General features: G+C 47.3%; 1 protein-coding gene across 1 annotated transcript; it reads right to left on the bottom strand.

The window, feature by feature from the left end:
- Nucleotides 1–1,792: 1,792 nt before the first annotated feature.
- On the bottom strand, nucleotides 1,793–18,996 carry LOC144120629 (uncharacterized). The gene is made up of 3 exons (XM_077653229.1): nucleotides 18,871–18,996; nucleotides 2,466–2,662; nucleotides 1,793–2,251 (listed from the first exon to the last, which is right to left on the bottom strand). Exons 1-3 carry the CDS (start codon nucleotides 18,994–18,996, stop codon nucleotides 1,855–1,857), a joined length of 720 nt encoding a protein of 239 aa, XP_077509355.1. The 3' UTR covers nucleotides 1,793–1,854.
- Nucleotides 18,997–21,346: the final 2,350 nt, after the last annotated feature.

Raw genomic sequence — 21,346 nt, 5'->3', positions numbered from 1 at the left:
AATTCTATGAAAGACTATCTCCGTGAAAATGATGTCGACCTCTGTGTATAGGGTGCTGTAACGGAGAGTCCACCTGTTCGCTGGCCAGAGATAAAATCATAGAGGCAGGTATGCGTTATGAGGGTCATAACTTAGACACTTGAGTTCACCTTAAAATGGCCATGTCAAGAATGCGTCGTCTTTGGTCATGTGCAAGTTAGCCGGGAAACGGTTGCGCGCATTTGTGGGCGAGGGACATTGTAAAACAGCTGCTAGCACTTCGTTCTGATGAGAGAGGGCGAATGATTGGAATTTTAGAAAACAAAGGCCCAGGAAATTGTAAACAGGTGAACAAATTGACCTTTCCGCGCCAGAGCAGCCGAATTTGTTAGTCAGACGGAATGACTTGCGGATGAGTGCAAAGATTCGGACGGCCGCTTCTGGCCACATCGCATGTGTTTATTTTGCTGTTGTTTTAATGTTTCCGTTTATCATCGAAACATTCCAAAGCTATTGCACAAGCGCATTTTTTAAAGTGAAGTTGTTTATGAACGCAATTTGTTCGCTTGTCGTAAGACTGCACCATAACAATCAATATACCCGCAGATCCTTCCTCGGTGCGGTTCTAGTTTTCTGCTTTTCATTTTCAAAAACGCATCCGATTGTTTTTCTGTGGCAGTCTTAGCTACTCGGTGAGTGCGCAGGAGCAGCATTAAAAGCATGATTTTGCTACGCTTCGGAACGTTGGACCATTCCAATTAATATGTTTGTCAGATGATCTTAGACTATCCAATTGTTGTGTCACAGTTAAAAGCGATCTTTAAGAAAGCTAGATTTTCTGAGTTCTGTGAAATTATGTAAGCCGGCTTTTGGGCGGCAAAATGCCGCTTCCATTCTTCATGCAGACAGCGTTTAATTGCTTACTGTTTACGTGGCTCAACAAATCAGTTTTCTCGTCTCAAAATTTTTATGACACATACTGCGGAAAACTGCATGGTGGGTGGCCCGTGTACTTCACGTTAATGATATTTTCTCTTTTAACAAACTTTCATGCATGAAAAAATTAACATATTTGATTTGCTTAAATGATAAGCTGTCAATGTCAACCTATTTGATATCAGCATTTAGAGCCTATTTCACTCCTCACTATAGCAATTACGCCGTGGTTGCTTAAAGTTTTCAAATTTTCCCGCTGAAGAAAGGAGAATAACAAACCGCACTAAGCCTCCCGTAAGCGGCCCATCACCTGACCGCAGTCGTCATATTACTTCAGAATTCACTGCGTGAAGAACTAGTATTGCCGTGGTAATTTTTGACTGCTATGGTGAGTGACTTTTCGTCACAGCTGTTCACAGAAGTGTAATAGAGTAACAATAAATAGTTAAGAAAAACGTGCTTCGTAACATGTTAGCACGTAACAAAGCCAGAGACAATGGTACGCAAAAAAAAACAATCTTTATTTGATTCACAGTTGCGTTTCATAAGGAGCTCAGAGGTTCATGAGTAGGAAACAAAATTCCAACAGATGAAAGATTCAAAGTCGGCGCGCATATCGCCAAGCTTGACTTTCTAAGAAGTTCAAAATGACAGTGGTCGTACATATACTATATGCCTAGAAAATAAAGGTGTGTAAGGTTATTTTAACTAAGCCAAGGCGACTGCACTGAACCAGAATAACATATTAGTCTTAAAAAGAAAGTCTTCATCAGAAATGTAATCCTCATTTCTTGTCAAAAATTGGCCCATTTGATTTTAAAACATAAGCAAGGTTGTCGTTGAGAGCCCTGCCGCTAACTACTTTTGGGCGTAATAAGTTACAAAACGCATAGGTCAGAAAGCTTGCTGTAGTATTTAGTAGAGAAATGGCACTAGCATTTAACCATGGAGACCGGCGCCGCCCACACCGACACCAGCAGACTTTCTGTAGGCGGACTGTCCGAAGCCGGCCTGGTGTCCGGAAGCGCCATTGCTAAATCCAGAAGTGCCTTGCTTTTGGCCGGAACCAAATATCTTGCTGTCACTGACCGAAAAATCCGAACTGTGGCTGTAGCCTTGGTTGTTGCTGAAGGAGTCGACTTTGCGGCAAGAAGCACCAGAGGCAAATGCTCCCGATCCCTGGTTCTGTCCGGAGGATCCAACCTGGTATCCTGACAGATGGCCTCCAGCAGAGGATCCATAGCCTGACAGGAAACCACCGCCGATGCCGCCGGCGACGCCCGCACCGACTAGACCAGGAGTGCCAACGGCACCGGTGCCGACGATTCCTGGGCCCGCGACAGCAACGCCGAGGAGGGCGGCTCCTGATTGACAGCCCAGCGCCGGCAAGACCAGCGCCACCCAAAGAAGCACCATCGAGACCAGGTCCAGGAAGGCCAGCACCACCGTAACTAGCGCCGCCTAGACCGACTCTATTGAGTCCAGCTCCGGACAGTCCTGATCCGCCGTAACATGCCCCGACAAGTCCCGCTCCTCCAAGTCCGGCTCCTCCGAGACCTTCGCCCACGAGACCAGGACCCACACCGGCACCGTAGCCACCCAGGCCGCCGAGTCCGACGCCAGCCCCCAAGATGCCTCCACGTGCTTCTACTTCTTTCTTCTCGTCTTTCTTGTCTTTGTTCTTAGCAACGTCTTCAGCGAAGACAGAGCCGGCTACAAGAGCGGTGACAGCAGCAATGGTGAAGAGCTGCAGTTGCGTTTCCGATAAATCACGTTGTTACGATCGCGCATTTCAACATTTACTAGTTGGCTGCATGCATTGGCTACTACGAAGACATCGCACCGTCTTAGCTTATTAGATGGCTTTGTGTTTCCGCTGGGTGCCTATCGTGAATGCCTTTTGCGTGAAGCTTTTACGATTATTTCCCATAGATCTAAGATAACATTTTAAGCTTGCATCAATAACAGGAGACGATCGGTAAATCTGAAGTTGCTGCACTTGAACAGCTTGGCCCATTATAACAGGAAACGCCATGTTCGTACGCAAATTTTGTGCGCACTGGTACGCACTAAGTATGAGAGAAAGTTAAACATGTGCGCTTTTCCAAAACATATTTCGTGAGAAAATCTGCTCTACTTTTCACATCTTTTACGAAGAGTAATAAAGGGTATTTTGCCATCCCTGCAGCATTTCCTTTTCATATTTTAGCTGCTCTACAGTACCTTTGACATTCCTTAGGGCAAACCGGGTATGTAGCAAATATTTAGTGCCGGCAGTTTAATGAATGAAATCATGAAAGCATAAAATTATTCACGTACCTGTCGTGTCAAGTTTTCACGCATTAGAGAAATTAATATCAGAAAAGACGACGACTATCACTAAGGCTGTTCACAGCATCGAGCGAAAGTTTGAAAATTACTTGTCCCTGGAGAAAAACTTCAGCAATATGGGCTGTGGTCGTTCAATAGTTAAGGTGTCTGCCTGCTTAGCATGTGATCAGTTTTGCAGTTCTTGGCTGCGGCGAAAACTAAACTTTGTACTACAATTACAATGCGAGTTCAAAATCCCGCGTGGCTGAAATCAGTCCGAAATCATTCATTCATTCATTCATTCATTCATTCATTCATTGATACTGTCAGTCTTTCTCAGGCTATTACAGTCATTAACTATGGCGTCGCCATTACAATTACAAGAACATAGCTTTAGCCTACCCCCCCCCCCCCCCCCCGAGAAAAAAAAAAAATTTTCCAAGCGCAATTGTTCCTCCTTTCAAAATATAGTCGCTATCAGCTCCCATTTTTTTATTGCTGCTCTATTATTCAAAAATTATGGGCACAAGGAAGGGTCGAATTCGTTTGCATGCGCGTTAATACTCACACAAATATGCATAGAAATTAATGCATTGATAGATAATTAAGACAGTGAACATACAATGCACTCTCTACAGACATCTAATTTGTTCCTTAAGTTAATTTGTAATGGTTGAACGCCATTTAAAGTGCATTTAGGTCAAGCTACTTCATCCGAAGCGTTGAAGCACCTTTTATCCAGTTTAAGACTTGCATTATCAACAACATTTTAAAACATCAGATTCTAAGTTTTTTTACATGTACTGGTGCACTAAATAATCTTGCGCCACCGGCTAATTAAAAATAACGAATTCTGCAGAAAACCACACACATATATATGAACAAAGAACAAGAATGAGGCCTTGGGATCAAGAGCAAATTATTCTGTTGAGTTCAATAGTATAAACAGTTAGTTCACTTCCCGGGGTATTTAACGCATTTACCGTCATTTCGGAAAGCACTCTTTCCTTCAGCGTCTCGTTGTGTTGGTCTGAGTTGACTCGACGATAATCGTTTGCAGCACTGTCTCACCTTTCATACTGGCTGCAAATTTTTTTTAGAGTAGTGTAATGCAGGAACTGAAATGAAAGCGTATGAGACCCCGGTGGGTGACAGGCATGCATGGAAATGAACGTTGCCGTCTTACGGAGTAACAAATAAACTCACTGCCCTATCGAACATTCCGTTCGTTAACGTTGCCGGAAAAATACTGCCGTTCCCGATAAAGATGCGTACGCTCTTTCGCAGACTGTTTTAGACCTGAGTGAAGTTCTTACCCTTTTTCTGAGAAGAGGAGCGCCAATGACGACCTTGGATACGAGAAACGGTACAATGGAGTCAGCACGTTAAGACGCACTCGGGACAAGAGCTTATGCATGCGTCCCATAGCAATGACACTGATTTCCTCTCACTATGGGCTTCCTTTTGCTTTCCGCTATAGCTGGTATAACGCTCCACGTATGTTATAAAGAAGCGCTTTTGTAATGGCATCAGTCTTCGCAAATCAAAGCGATCATGTACTTAATTACGCTTGTTTTTTTTTTGTTTTTTTCAGGTGCAGCCACAAACTTCTGGGACCTTGTACCAACTACCATGTTTATACGTTTAATACTAGTGTGCTTGCTATCAGCTCTTCATGCCTTTGTAAACTAGTGGAAGAGAATAAATGACATTAGCGCCAGTCGTACAATAGGTACTTTATATTTGGTACTTGCATACCGGGCTAGGTGGGACATAATCATTTAAGAGATATGAAACGGCAAAGCAGCAGTCGAATTCAAAAAATAGTAGCTTTTACTAATATAGTCCTCCACGACGTAAAGCCTTCGTGTAAAATATACAGCCCAAAAGGTTTTCTTCTAAGCCGTTAAGTGGGGCTCCCTAGCCTATATGGAAGTTCCAGATTTCTTTGGCTTGACGACATGACTTTGTGTCTCAATTGAGAGAGTTGGAACGCTGACGGTACGTCAGAGAAGCGAAAGTACAGCGTGCTCTATGTTCTTGGCAACGACTGTATTTGCAGTTCTCTTCAGTTGTGGAGCATTCGTTTAAGAGCGCGTGCTGTTACTGCACTGCAAAACCTTCTTACAGTTAGTTCACACATTTTCGGCAGATAGAACATTTTGCGCAGTGTAAGTAAAGGCGCAAATGTAACGAAATTCGAATGGAAATGTTGGCGCAGCTTATAACTACCTCCACCATTTTGCTAAGAAGCCGTAGCTCTGGATACTTATATGACCGTAAAGCACTCCTTGTGCTTTAATCATTCTAAGCGCAATTGAGCGCGGAGCCAATTTCCTTCACTCGCATTGGTTTCCAGCTCGTTTTACTGATTACATGTTTTTATTAATGTGACACTCGATATTTTTCTGTATTAGTGCTGTTGGAGCACTAGACTATTGATCGTTGGAGAGGCGCAGCACACGCAGCAATTTTTTTTCAAGGAGGTGTTTTAAGAAATCATCCTGAAACAGGGCAAAGGAATGCAGATAAGCCAAATACGAATTAATTATGGATAAATGTTGAAAACTGAAACTTCAAACCTTTTACACACATTACGATTGAAGCCTATATCATATCCGTTTAGGCTTTTTGTCAGGGCTGGTAGGCACTTCTTTTTTACTTCTATGTAGGCTTCCGGTCAGCTATTTTCTATTCTCTTTCATTGAGCCAGTACTTAACGGCGCTAAGCTTAACCATGATCGGATGCAACTGATGTCTAGAGTGAAGCTCCACCCACAGTCAGGACCAGCATAAAAAAATTACTCCGTGACAAAAAAAGTAGTCCGTTCCTAAAGCTTTTCTTCGTACCTAAACACGACGTTATTCACAAGACGAAATTATGAGCACAAGAATTTTGATGCTTCTGGTTTGCTTGATAAAATCAATTATTATAAAATTGATTTCGTTACTGTTGTGATCGGTCAGCGGTGTATTACATATAGGACGCAGCGGACCATGGCCCGTGGCTACCAACTGCTGTTCTTTATACTGCGAAAGCAGTGCTGCTGTAACCAACCCCAGAAATCTAGTGTCTGTTCAAGTGAAGCCTAGAGCTTAGGCGAGGAGTCCTTACCCTCCAGAAGCACCACCCGCCAGCCACCTCCCCACTGCCACCCTCGATTCCCTGGCCCACCCTACCCCGTCCACGTTCACCCTCCAGAAACGCCATCTATCAATAATCCACCTACCACCACCTTCTACAGGGCCACCAACCACTGGAAGCTCGCGCAGCAGCGGAATGAAGAAGCGACAAGGAATCAAATTCAACGACGCAGTGGGAAGGCCAGCTGCCCTCCAGAAGCCCTACCCTCCTATCGCCTCCCTACCCTACCCCACCTCCCTAGCTAGGGCACTGGCCACCCACCCATCACTACTCTTGAACCACCCACGCCCACCCTCCAGAAAAATGCTGTCATGTGTATGAAGCTTCGACATAAAATCATTCAGTTGAGTGAAAGCATGAAAGTAATGATCGAGGGCCAATCAACTGCTGTCGCGGAATCCACACCCAGCAGTTCTGGACAAGCTCATTTTTTCAACCGGAAGTTGTTGATTAACGCAGTTTTCTGGCATATCGTAAGAATGTGCCATAACAATAGAAACAACCGCAAATCTCCCTTCGGAACGCTTGTAGTTTTCCAATATTTATTACCAACGCCGCACATCATTGGCTTACTCTTACTATCTTAACAACTCTGCGAGCACATGCCAAACTTTGAAAGAAAGCAAGATTTTGCTGCGGATAGGAAGATTAGATCATTCCCTCAATATGTTGATTACGGTAACTTCAATATTCCACAGTTGCCTCATAAATAGAAGTGATATCCAAGAAAGCTGGACTTGATCGCTTCGTATGTGTGGTCGTCCCGTAATTTTTTAAAGTTGTATCCTACTGTAGGACGAGATTCCTGACACTTCCAAGGTTACAACAACCAACTGAGCTGCCTTCTCAGGCAACCATTAGAAAAATTCATTTCGCACTAACTGTTTGTAGGCAAAGGAAATGATGCGATAAGTTTGAGTTGTGTTGAGATCGGCCTTCGTGTCACACCGGCCAGAGCATGTAGGGCCCGTGAACTGACAGCAAAGCCATCATCCTCGCGACGGCGCGGCTCCGGCTCCAGACAAGCAGTGGCGGCAGTGGTGGCTCCGCTTTGTTTCGGGAGGGAAGGGGTCCATCTCCAGCTCGCTTGCAAGTCACTTCTGCGGGGCGCCCACAAATAGAAAGACTGCGTCAGCCGGACAGCGCCGGCGAAAACAAACCCCAATTTTCCCAGTGCTTTAAGTCGGTAGGAAGTGGTAGAAAGCCATCTATTCCAACGAGTACCTGATGAAAGAAGATTATGACCTTTTTGGAAGCGGCGACCTATCTAGAAATGCTGCTGCTTTAACTTGTGGTGAATCTCGTCGCCGCCAGAAATGCTGCGTAACTGTGGCATCATCACCATCGCACTCGGAAAAGCTACCATCCCTACCGGAACAGCTGCGATATAGAGTTAGGGTTACGCCTCGTGCTGAGGACGGCCACCGAAGGCAGAAAAGATGTCCAGCCCAACGGATACTCATCAAGTTGTTGCATTCACCAGCTAGGAAGCTAGGAACGTCATACCGTAAAAAACAAGCCGATGGCAGGTTTTCGCATGATTTTTGAGAACTGCTGTAGATATCTAAAATAAACTGTGCTGTCCTCTCTTCAGCACTCTCCGGCTCTCGCTAGCTCGTCTCTGACCGCCTTGTTCCTGGTCCAACACCGTCCACGCAATTCGAGCCACAACAGTAGTGTGATGTTTTATTGCCTTACTCAGTTATTAGATATTAGGAAAGGCTCTGGCATTGTAATTAAACATATTTTCCCAGTAGAATAAGGAAATACGCCTGAATAACCATGACAGTGAAGTAATGGCACATTATACTGGTGATTTCTTTAGAGTATTCGCCAAATACTTGCTTTCTTTGCGTGAATCAAATCGATCAGTCATTAAAAGAGCTCTTGCGCCGTAGGTGGAAAGTGTCGATACTCCCCTTGACTGTTGAGTTCGGCACCAGTTCATTGTCAGGAAGCCGCCACAGTGTGGGTAAGTTCATTTTCTGTGATAAAGGCACTTATCGAGACTGGTTTTTGGGCACTCGATACGAAGTCATGCATCGTAGGCCGTCAACGGACAAAGGCAGAGAGAAGCCACGCGCCGTTCAAATGCAGGCCCTAAGAGGTGTGCACCGTTACAAACAGCGCGCCTAAATGGCCTTGATCGTGTCTTTCTCTTTTCCTCCTTTCTTAGTTTGTTTCCTGCGTTCGCTTTTTTTTCTTATTACTCGCTTTAGTTTTCTTGGCAAACTTTATGAGCACGTGCCTGGCAGTAGGTCATTTTAATCACAAGGCATAAACACCATAATGGGGTTCTTTTTTTGTTAACGTTCCAATTTCTTCTCTCTCTTTCTACGTCTTCGAGCAGAATGAATTCGCTTTTAAGAGGTAAAAAAACGCGCAAATGCGAACTCATTAACCTGTAATCGTGCACGCATTTTCGACCAATATTATGGTCAGAATCGATTCAAGTCCGCTGCTAATCCCTATCGTGGCCAAGGGAAAAATTTAGCTGCGTAATTAAACGACTTGTACAAAAACAGTCAACACACGAACACACGTGGGCCCTAAAAAAAAGACAGCAATCTTACCTCGCGTTCACAAGAGTCGCATCCTAATACACTTCAGTTAGGGGTCAGATTACTAACTGCTGATGCTGAAGTTCTCTGGTGTTTTGAAATGTTTTTCACTTCCCTAAGTCAAAGACCACAACGCATTCACTAGGTCCGGTTTTATTCAGTTTGAATCAGTCTTCGTGGTCTATGGGTAGCGTGACCGCTTTGCAATCCAAAGGTCCTGGGTCAGACTCCCACCCAAGCCCAAGTTAACCCAATTTTCTTTTCAGCTCAACTTAGTTATTGTTTGTTTCCGTCGATATTTCTCGCTCACGGCCAACGACGACGACACTGGCTTTTCTGCGGCACAGGACCCTTAACGCTCATCTCCTTTATGGGCCTGTCACACTAGGCCAACCGTCAGCCGATTCGGTCTGCCAAAACACTCAGCTGCAACAGTGCTCACAAATTCGTTTTCTAGGTGTTTTGTTTCAAGAAAATCTCTCTTGGAACTCGCATGTTGATCAGCTTCGCAGTGATCTTTGTCGGGCGGTTGGCATTTTAAACAAACTGAGATATTATCTCCCGGCGTCCGTAAAGCGGCAAATATACTATTCATTAATACATTCCCGTTTAAGCTACTGCTCCCTTGTGTGGTTAACGACGACGCAGACAAATCGAGATTCCCTCCTTGCAATTCAAAAGCGGGCATTACGAGCTGTTGGGAAAATAGTTATTGCGCAGCTGCCGGCCTTTGTATAGGTCTTATGGAATATTAGAAATAAGTAAACTGCACACATACAAACTATGTCTCGAAATATTACGCCAGTACAAACTAGACAAAATAACCTTCGAAACCACCTATCACACTAAACTTAGCACATACGAACTTTGAAAGCAATGTATGGAAACACCTCGTGTACGCACAAATTATGGTTTTCAGAGGTTAGGATGGCAAATTCCTGACTTAATTAACCAATACCCTATTATTCTGGATACTGCACGCACTACCTCCTCTATACGTAAATACAAAATGTTAAAGCAATGCTCATAAATGAACCTTAAAGATAAAAACGTATACCTATCATTAGTGTATGTTTTGTAAATATTGCTCTGGTCGAATTCTGGTTAATGTTTGCTGTGTGTGTTTTGTAAAGCCAGTGTTTTGTAAAGATGTCTTAATATATTGTGTAAAAATACTGAAAGTGTGTTCTATTATGTAATGCTCTTCTTGATTTTGTGTAGCCAGTGGTGCCGCCTGTCATCCGGGTGGCGTGGCCTCGTCAGGCAATGTATGCCTTTTGCCACGTCACCTTGGACAACCTCTTCGTTGTCTGAAATAAATTCTGAATGAATGAAATGAATGAATGAAAACCAGGTCGTCGTGACGTCTGGCTCTATGTCACACTGTGCCCACTAAAAGAGTCAGCCGACTGTCGGCGTCGGCGCCAGGTCTCACAAGACGGCAGTTGACCGATGGTCCGCCAACTCCCATGTCACACTAGCAAGACAGCCTGCTAGACCTGCCGCCGACTTCGCCCTTTCTCGTTCTCACTCTTCTTTTGTCATTTCCTGTTATGTGAAATTCATGGGACGGGACGCTTCATTTTTAACTCGTTTAAATAAATCCCATCATAGCAAAACAAACTCCTTAACAATCGCGATTATGAACCTTGATTGAGTGAAGCCCAGTACTGAGCGGCACTTATTGCTGGGTCAGAAAGGCGTGGCTCGAAAAATAAATCCAATAGCTCGCGGGTAAACAAGATGGGAGAGATTATTTAAGGCTAAAATAATAAAACGAAAAAAATCCTCGACCACGCGGATACGAATTAGAAACCTCTGGAACCTCTGCTATACCCACGACGCCATGGAGAACAGAGCGATTCGCCGCCTTCAGAGGTGCGGATAAGGATCGGTCCGCAGTGTGACACTCTCGACAGAAGTAAAGCAGGCGACCCATGTACAAAACACGGCCGGTGCACTGCACCGGTCACTGCTTGCGAATTGCAGCCCCACTGCAAGCACGGACACACGGAGCAGCAAGCATAGCTGCGCCGCTCGACTCAAGCACTCGAGCTCGAAGAGTACGCTTTGCCACCCGCAGCGGTCTGATTACAGCTTGGCTCGGTGTTGAAGTTCGCACCATAAAAGACAAAATAGCCATATTATCAGAAAGACCGCCTGCTATACACGAGCAGCGACAAAGCATGCTTGCGCTAGTAGAGAGCTTTCGGCAACGGCGCCGCCCGTGGTCGCGCCAGGCGACGAACTGCGCTGCCGCCTGGCGCAGCGCATGCCGCTTCGCAAGTAGCCTGCGCTATAATATCTCTAAATATCACTTTGCTGTTAACCGTCTAATCTCACCATAAACTACAATTATGGTCAACTTCCACGACACCTTCGGCTGCAGAGCTACGCGGACCGCTGCGGGCGCCAGGCGAGCCGGACCGCAACGGCGGGCCAGCGGCAGCTTGCGAGGCGATTCCGGAGAGAAATTTTGCTCGTATCAAAGTTGTTGCTTTCACCAGCAACTCGGTGTTGATCAACGATCCTCGGAAATGATACATTTGTCACATTTCTCTGTATCACCGTTTATTGCTTACGTCAAAAACAATCTTAATCTGATTTTTATTACGGTGGCGGACGGGATCCAGGCTGGCCTGCCGGTGAGCAGGCGCGGTTTACTTCACGTTCGCACAAAAAAAGACAAAACAGCCGTGCTATCAAAAGGCTGCCTGCTATATTCGAGCAACGGCAGCATGCCTACGCAACAGCCGCGCTTTCGGCAACGATGCCGCCTGCGGGAGCGCCAGGGCGACGAACTGCGCTGCTTCCCGGCTGCCGTGGTCGTCGCTAAGCCTAGCTTGTTTCGCATCGATGCCGCAGCGCAGGGCGCTTTGGAATTAGCCAGCGCCGTAATAGAGGAACTTCTGTAGTCAGCCCTTTACTGCCAACCCGTTCCATAATAAAATAAAGTTATGCTCGATTTCCGCGACGCCTTCAGCAGCGGATCTAGCAGACGTTAGGCGAGCCGCACGAAGCAGCAGCAGCAGCAGGCGGCTATAGGATGAAATTAGCTTGTTCCGTAGTTATCACTTCAACCAGCACCTTGGCATTGGCCAACGATCCTCAGTAATGATACCTTTTTGGACATTCATCTATCCCAGAGCTCGTTATAAACGTAAACAAACCGTACTATAGCGGAATCGTGTTCGTGTCTGGTGAATGTTTTTGCTCGGCGACCGATCTCGCGTCGACACGGTCGGCAGACTAGGTTTGTCGGCGTTGCGGGTGTCAAAGCATGTCACACTACGAAGACATCTGGTCGTCGGACGCGTTGGTGTCGTTGTCGGCCTAGTGTGACAGCTTGGTCTGCCGACCCGGTCGGCCCATCATCGGTGTCGTTGTCATGTCTGTGTCGGCGTCGTGTCGGACTAGTGGGACTGGCCCTTTAGCCAATGCCGGCCTAAGACAACTAAGAAGGAGGTGCTTTCGCAGTATTCTCCGCGCTAGAATTGATCGCTTTTGAAAAGCGGCAGTAAAATTGAATATAAATTGAGCCTAAACAAATATATAACATTCCAGGGGGTCAAATATCCAGGTTACACTAAAAAATAGAACATTATTAAAGACACCCCACTCTTCCTCCCCTCTTCGTCGGTCTCAAGAAAAGTCTTGGGGTGTAAATAGTGTTGCCGTAAAATCAGCGCGTTCTGGAAGAATTCTTCAATTCTCGGCAGGAGTGGAAACAATAATTTACGATATGGAGCTTGCTTCTTCCTTTACCATAAATCTGTGGAGAATAAATGAAAACAATGTACAGAGTCATAAAACGTGATAGTATATGTAGATAGGGTTGCTCCTTTCTGTGTTTTAAGAAGAGTGCATAAAAAAAAATGTCTTGCAATGGTGTTATCGCACGTAGCTCTGCCTAACTCTTCCGCCCTGTTGCGAAAAACAAACTCTTTCTCTCAACTGAGAGTAACTCGAAATCAAAAACAGTTCTCAGCGCCGAGCAAAGGAGAAAAAAAGAACCCAAAGGGCCAGACAATTATACTGCACTGAGTGGGGAAAAAATGCTCCGGTGCCGAGTTTATAGTTCATTTATTTGCGTACTTGTAAAAAGAAGCTACATAGACCTTTTTACTGATTTCCATTCACGCTACGGGAGCATACGGTTCTGCAAAACTGGCACCTAGATTAATGCAGAATTTCCTGTATATGGCGTTAGTCTGGATAGGATTCAGATATGAACCGTTGGTTGTGCTACGGCAGTTATGCCTTGTATCTCATCGCTGAGAATTTTTGGTCATTGATCTTTTCACATTCTCAGTACTAGAGCCCAGAGACCCGCACCACATACCACTGTTACACACGCAGCAAAAATAGTTTTTCCAAGCTTATCCTGCGCCATCGCTGCAGTTGCATGACGCTCGAAGTCTGAGCTTCATGTACGCGAAAAAGAAAGCAACGCGACGAGGCGGCGCGGCGACGTCGCTCCCTCGCTTAGTGGGCAACCTCCATGCAAGCGAAGGCGGCAGGCGACGCGCACCCGCGACGTGCACAGCGGACTCCGTGCTTGCGCGCACGAGCTTAATAAACACGCCCGTGACCTGTTCTCTGTCTTAAAATTTTGTGAGTGTGCCTCATAGTCGGGGCCAAAGAAATATTTCCTCTACGGCAGCGGTGTACCGGCAGTGGAGATAACCAAGCCGGCGTGCTTGCGGCGACGAAGTCAACGGGGGAGGTGTGCTTTCGTTCGGTGCATGCGCACTCAGGCTTAGTAAAAACACTCCTACAAACTGTTACCGCAATCTGATTGTTAGTGAGCAAACTAAAATATGCAAGTGAGAATGCGCGCCGCGAGTGTTTCTGCACGTATATACAGTTGGAGCGCAGCGGCACGGTGGATCGAGCGCCGGTACCCGCGACTCGACACGCATCTCTCCCTGCAGCACGCCCGCTGGCGTAGCCCGCTCCAAATGTTGTTAGCCCTCCGTAACCGAAGAGTAGATTGCTTTCATTATTTAAATGATGCGGGTCTTCCTCACAGCTACAGCAAAACAAATATTTTCTCGACGGTGGCGATGACCAAGACGACGCGCTTGTTGAGGCGACGGTGGTTGAGGCGATCGCGGATCTAGAAGGAGAAGCTGTGACAAACCATGGACAAACCGAAAACGGCTGTGTGGGGCTCTGATTGGATAATCGCGTGGGGTCTTCCGGGCGAGGAGCAAAATTTTCTGTTGGTGCAGATGCGAGCGACGAGACAGGCGGCACGGCAAAAATGCTTCGCTCGACGGCGTCGCTCGTCGCTTGCAGCCGTCGCCTTCGCGTTCACGTGACTTTTCATGTACATGGAGTTCAGGCTTGAGACGGGGGTGCCGTCAACTTCAAGTAAAGCAAATCATTTACTGACCAGCGTTCGTTTTTTTTTAACTTCACTACACGACCAGCAAGACCTGCTGCAACTGCAGCGCTTGCTGCAGTTGCAGCAGTTTTTGCTTGAGGGCTGTCTACACGCAAATAGGACGGAGCGTGGCTCTATTGTTTCTGCCGGCCACAGAGGCTTGACCGCGGCCTGCTATTCCATACTGTACCTACAGCTGTACCTACATGTAGCTTCCGCTACTGCTACAGCTACCCACAGTACATACTGCACCTAGATGTGCAGTCGCGAGTAAAAAATGTTAGCACTAGTGACGTGTCGCAGGAGCGGAAGATAGCCACGCTTGGTGCTGCGGTTAAGAACACGCCGATAACAAATGTGCCAGGTGTGTTCGCAAAGCACGGCGCCCGGCCAGCCGCACGATGCGATTTTCGCCGCTCCGGTGACGTAATTGCATTAATCTTTTTTACTCGCGACTGTACCTACAGCTGGACCTTTCTATAGTAGTATGCCATGCTAACTTACTATCGGTAATATTAATCGTTTTTTAACGCAGGAATGCGTTTAAAGGCTAACTTTTATCTCTTATTCTCCGCTCATTTCTGTCCGTCCACCCGCCCCTCCGTACACACCACTGAAAAATTCGCGACAATTTAATACGCTTGAGGAAACTCTGGGGGAAAAGATTAAATACACGCAAGAAGGAGTCGAATACGAAACGGCTGGTATAAAAGCTCAAACGCTAAGGAGGCTGAGAGCTGAAGGGGATGGCGGCCCTCCTCCCGTGCTCTGGAGGAGGCTGAGGCAGCGCCAAATGGCTAGGAAGAGTCTTTGCGAGTGTTTGCACTTATTCGGTGGCGTTCTGTCGCATCTGCAACACCTAACCGCAGCTCCCCGCACTGGCAGCGACCTTTATTCGGGCACATCTTTAACCTAGAGCATTTACGACGAACACTGGCTATAGAATGTATGGGATCTAGAATATGTCTTACGTCACTGTAGCATTCCAAACTCATGAGTGGTAGCGAAAGGGTAGACTACGTACAGGACGGAAAGTAGCAGAAAAACGGTTAGTATAATCGTTTTCTGTCTCCATCTCCTATTTCTCTCGTATTGATGAATTCAGAAAGCCACTGCCAGCTAGCCCAACCATAGGCTTTAACTGTAGCAGAGACGCATCATTGCTTCATCGGCGACGGGGCTAATAACCTCATCGTTGTCATCGTCTTCTGCGTTCCGACCTTCCACCGATCACTTCAAATCGTTCGCAGTCGATGAGAGAGAAGCGCTGGGGACAGAATAAATGAAACCACGCTCGAAACAGTCCGACCTATGAGGCTCAAGCTGACAAAGAACGCTCTCAAGAGTGGATCTGACTCATTTTGATTTCCGCCCCGCCGCGGTGGCTCAGTGGTTAGGGCGCTCGACTACTGATCCGGAGTTCCCGGGTTCGAACCCGACCGCGGCGGCTGCGTTTTTATGGAGGAAAAACGCTAAAGGCGCCCGTGTGCTGTGCGATGTCAGTGCACGTTAAAGATCCCCAGGTGGTCGAAATTATTCCGGAGCCCTCCACTACGGCACCTCTCTCTTCCTTTCTTCTTTCACTCCCTGCTTTACCCTTCCCTTACGGCGCGGTTCAGGTGTCCAACGATATATGAGACAGATACTGCGCCATTTCCTTTCCCCCAAAAACCAATTATTATTATTATTATTATTATTATTTTGATTTCCGCGTCGGCAGGATCTGGTACATGTTTGATTCCACGTAGGATATAAGCGCAGGTTTTCTAGGTGTTACTGGGCATCTTTCGTTTTCACAGCTTTTGCAAAAGTAAAAGCTACAGATCAACTTTCCATTACAGGAATATTTTACTTACTCTCGCTTTCTGCCATTTGGCTCCTTTAGAAATAAAGTTCTTAAAGTTCTTTTTGGCATAGAATGTCTCTCAACATTCAATGACTTGGAACCATTCACAGGACAATTATTAGCATCTGATGCAGGCACTTGATTTATCACCTAATCTTGATCACATAATCCGTTCATTATGTGTTTTGCGCTTTGTAGCACGGTATGTTGGCGCATTCTAATGAGTGGTCCGAAAAATGGACGTAGGCAGTATTTGCCTGACAGTAGCGATTTGGTTTCAGATCCTTGTTGGGAGAACTTATGCCGCTGTATTCGTAGGTATCAGCCCCGTCATTTGCAAACACCTTCGCGCATGTGCTGAAAGCCTCTGGTAGCAGAGTGCTGACTATCATAAAACGTTTTATTATTGCCTTCTTGGGACCAGATACTAGGTCACATTCAAAACTTAAGCTCTAAACAACACACACTAAGAATGCGCTCTTGGTAAGCTACGTACCAATAACTGTATGCTTGTTTGACGGGCATTTAACAACATGTCGCCGTTGTAAAATTTAAATTTCGCAGTGTCACGACCTCTACATTTCTTTTAGAATCAGTGCGCAAACCGCAACAGAGCAGTTGAATGTGTTCCCAACTATACATAATACACATGGGGAAGTTCAGCCGTCGGCGTCGGTGCTTCTGGTCAATACGGCGTCGAGTTGCGTGCCACTTTTTCGACCGACATGCGCAAAGATAATGACCATGCCATTACTCTTCCGTTTCTCATGGACCGTCCACCGCCAGCCATACTGTGACGCCTGTCACCAAAACAGACTTCGGCTCTGTCTGACACTGTCTCGAGGAGCTCCTGTTGCCGCACGGCAGTGCACGGACCGGGGACATAACAATGGTGAGCCTCTGTGCGTTCATCGAGCGGGCGGGCTTGACTTCTCGCTTGCTCTTCTCCAGGTAGTGCACGCGTGACATGAATTCTCCGTGGGTGCTACCTCGGACGGTACGCGGCCGGGCGCCCCACCCCGGCAGCTCGTGCAGTGTCCCGCGCGCGCGATTAGTTCGAGACAGGACGCTACGTGAGGGCGGCTGTGTATATACATATTGTTCCTTTTCTGTAAATGATTGCTCATAGTGGCCGCTCGCGCGCACGTATTTTCGAACAGAGCCTGGTCATTTGCGTGTGAGTGGCGCGAACTTGATTACTTTCTTTATTTTGTATATATTATAACAACCTCTCCCCTGTAATTTCTTGCTATCGCTCCCCTCTATATTTCTCCTCGTTATCTTCGACCGCCTCACCAAAAACTGCGTTTCAATAGAGTATTAGCACACTCAGAACAGTTGTCGCGTACTCTAATCGCGCACAGTAAGCAATCACTCGCAATCATTCGCAATAGCAGCATGCCAAGCAAAGGCTTTTGCCTCTCAACACTTTAGTTGCCGAAGTGTCTCGTAATTTTTTATTAAAGTTTACCACCACCATTACCCAACTTTAAATCAATGTCTTGCAAAATAAAATATTAGTTATTTTGGTCGCTGCGTATTTCTTAAGTATGTTTACAAAAATTGAGCGATGGTCCCTCACCGTGCAAATAAATGCTCTCGGGGCGCCGCCTTCGTGTCAAGCGGCGGTCTCATCGTTTCGTCATTTTGACGTCACTGTCGATAACTTTTGACCGGGTTTGTGATCTTTCTGTAATACGGTTCCTGGTCTCGTTCGTGTAATCGTTAAAATAAACTTCTTCCAAAGAAAGAGGTGTGTCTTTCAGTGCCTACCTCATGTTCTTAATCAAGCACCCGCTGCTTGGTGGCTCAGCGGCTTTCACTTGGAGGAGGTGCCGCGATTTTCACCACCAACATGCTGCAGGCGATTTCTGCAGTAGTATTCCGCCTCCTTGGACAGACGAGCCTATGTTCAAGCTTCCTCGAGAGTATGTTTGAGGAGGATCGATTGACAACAGCGTTAACGAGGCTGCATCGAGTGAAGAAAAGTGGCTGTCGCTCAACTCACCTCAGCCAGGTTCGTATTTATTTTTTCAAGACTTCAACGAGAGTAAATCACGTGATTCATCACGTGCCTCAAGTGCAAAAGCGAGCGTCCAGAGCGGCGGCTGGCGCAGCGGCAGACGTGACTGCCATGGAAGAGCGCAGCTATGGCATCGATGAAGAAGAAGATCTAGGCACCTTCCACACACGATTTCTTACATACGGAGCGCCTCCCGTTAGAGGTCAAATCCAAGAGCCAGATGACCTTCAGGCTCGGCATGGGAGGAGTAGAGCTTTTCGTTCCCAAAACTGTCCAGGAGCAGGTGAGTGTCCGGGCCCATGCAGTAAAGAATTCGTACTTTGACGTTCTGCGAAGCTTTTTCTAGTCCGGAGACGGTGCCATATTCATCTAAGCGCGACTCCTACGAGGACCAGCTTGCGGGGTTCGAGAATTTGAACGCGTCCATTGGATGTAAAATTAGACCTAGCCGCTGAACCAATTGGGCACTTGCTTCGAGGGTCATCCTGCCATTGACGGTCGTTGATAGCTGCTTCAAGACTCGTGTTACAGACTGCTGCCACATCTGACACCATGTCGCGTTCCGTTCCTGAGTGGCGCAGTACGGACAGTCGAGAATGCGAGACCAACAACAGGGCTCCAGAACAGAACTGCCAGTGATTTACACGGCTTTTCTTTCGCCCACCAGGCGTCACTACTCACCTGGTAGGTGGCGACCACTAGAAGCACGATATTGGCGGAAGAAGGTAACATCCGGCACATGTCTTGAAGGGAATCGAAGATGGCGCCTGCAACGTGCTCCTCGCCCTTCTTGCTAAGACCTTGCATCGTGACCGTCTACCTACTCTGCCGGAGCTTTGACGAGCTGCATGCTCAAGCAGCGTGCTTTGCTTCGCCGTCCGTCTGGAGCATCGTTTGCAGGACTGGACACAGAGAGCGAGTACTTGCCTCCCTGCAAAAATCTAAAAGTTTGTGCGTGAGGAGGTCGCCCGCCAGCTGTCTGTGCTGCCCTGGACCCCAGCGTCAACATCATTGCTTGCTCCGGAACTAAGGCACGAAATCCAGTGAAAGTTCTCGGAACCTCTATACCTTCCGGCCATCCATTATCTCCTGTCGCTGGCTCATTCCTATATTTCTGAGGCCGTCATATATAACTCCACCTGCCCCAGGCGCTGCTGCGCATCTTAGTTGTGCCGACGACTTCATGACGCACCGAGTTCATGGCGGCGCCTCGCTGATATGCCGAAGCCGTGGCTTGCCGAGTCCCCTCACTGGCGCATTCATTTGCTTCGCCCGTGGTGCGCTCGCCACGCACGACTTTTGCTCGATCTGCGGTTTAGCACCGAGCTCCATGGCGCGCACCCGACAACCGCCAGATTTCTTTCGTACGCTGCATTCCCGGGAACGTCGCACGCCATTGTTAATGCCGCATGGCCATGTTCGTCCCGGCACCACTAGCGGCAGCTTATGAATAGCCCAGTTCCGGGCACTCATGGGCCCACCATCAGCGACTTCTGATCGTCAGGCCTTCCTGTCTCGTCACTCTCCTTCATCTCGTTGCCACTCCATGGCTCCATCTTGTGCATGCGCCGACGTTCTCGAGGCACGGACTGCGTATTCTTCTGAAAATCAAGGTCATCGTCTTTCTCCCTCGAAAGTTATTGCCGCCATAGTTGAAATTTCTTGCACGCTTGCGATCGTCGACACTATTACCACCGTAATATTAATGAGTCTAAAATTATTTTGATACATTTGCAAGGTGACGACGACTCTTTCCAGCCTATCGCTGCGTAGCAGGAACGCTCAGAATCTACAGCCGACCACACTCTGCACAGTGAAGAGGGTATTTATTGACCGGGCGCGGCGACCAACATAGGCAGCAGTTAGGGCGGAGCGGGACAGAACAGCCTGCGGACGGCAACAGCTTCAGCGCTAGTCTCGCGCACTGGCGATGAGGCGAAGCATTGCAAGTGTTCGTTAGCTTCTTTCCTATAGAATAACAGTTTTGTCCGAAAATTAACTGCTCTGCAGTGTGCAGGCATGTATGGTATTAACGAAAGCATGTTGTTCCGCGCACGTCGGTTTTACCTACCAGCACACGCCCTGCATTCCATCTCATAATTTCTTGACCTAGAATGGAAGCTATGGGCGCGAGGCGACGTCGTGCATAAGTTCGCTGCTCTCACGCGCTCGCTGCGCAATCACACAGGCCTGAAAGCCAACTCCACGCGCTCGTAGTTCCCACTCTCCCGCAAAAAGTTGAGAAAGATGGTGCAGATTTTGCATGCCTTGCCCTTCCTCACAACTCTCCCGCAAGAAGTTGAGAAGGATGGTGAAGATTTTGCATGCCTTTCCCATCCTCACAACCATTTTATGTACCTACACTTCCTTCTCTTTCTCTCGTCCATCTTTCATTCCATTCGTCATCCATTCCCCAGCTGGCCGAGACCTCTAATTACGGCACCGCTTAATTCCATTCTTCTTTCACTCCCACCTTTATCCCCTCCCTTACGGCGCGGTTCGAGTGTCCACCGAGATATGTGAGACAGTTACTGTGTCATTTCCTTTCCTAAAAACAAATATTTTCCATGGGGCTCTTCAGGGTCCACCGAGAAATGAGACAGTTACTTCACCTTCCCTTTCGTCAAAAGACAATTTTAGGCGGAGTTCCCGGGTTCGAACCCGACCGCGGCGGCTGCGTTTTTATGGAGGAAAAACGCTAAGGCGCCCGTGTGCTGTGCAATGTCAGTGCACGTTAAAGATCCCCAGGTGGTCGAAATCACTCCGGAGCCCTCCACTACGGCACCTAATCCTTCCTTCCTTCTTTCACTCCCTCTCTTATCCCTTCCCTTACGGCGCGGTTCAGGTGTCCAACGATATATGAGACAGATACTGCGCCATTTCCTTTCCCCAAAAAACCAATTATTATTATTATTATTAGGCGCTTTACCCCCGCCGCGGTGGCTCAGTGGTTAGGGCGCTCGACTACTGATCCGGAGTTCCCGGGTTCGAACCCGACCGCGGCGGCTGCGTTTTTATGGAGGAAAAACGCTAAGGCGCCATTGTGCTGTGCGATGTCAGTGCACGTTAAAGATCCCCAGGTGGTCGAAATTATTCCGGAGCCCTCCACTACGGCACCTCTTCTTCCTTTCTTCTTTTACTCCCTCCTTTATTCCTT

Source organism: Amblyomma americanum, chromosome 1 (assembly GCF_052857255.1).
Source record: "Amblyomma americanum isolate KBUSLIRL-KWMA chromosome 1, ASM5285725v1, whole genome shotgun sequence".
NCBI classification, from domain to species: Eukaryota; Metazoa; Arthropoda; class Arachnida; order Ixodida; family Ixodidae; genus Amblyomma; species Amblyomma americanum.
Note: the sequence above shows the minus strand (reverse complement) of the source record. Positions and strands in the feature narration are given on the sequence as shown.

Bases quoted from the DNA above. Each gene is read 5' to 3' on its own strand.
- LOC144120629 (XM_077653229.1), bottom strand. From the start codon at position 18,996: ATGCAAGGTCTTAGCAAGAAGGGCGAGGAGCACGTTGCAGGCGCCATC. The intron at 2,663-18,870 runs GTGAGTAGTGAC...ACGCAACTGCAG, and splicing joins TAGTGGTCGCCACCTACCAG to CTCTTCACCATTGCTGCTGT. The intron at 2,252-2,465 runs AGGAGCCGGACT...CGTTGCTGTCGC, and splicing joins CTCGTGGGCGAAGGTCTCGG to GGGCCCAGGAATCGTCGGCA.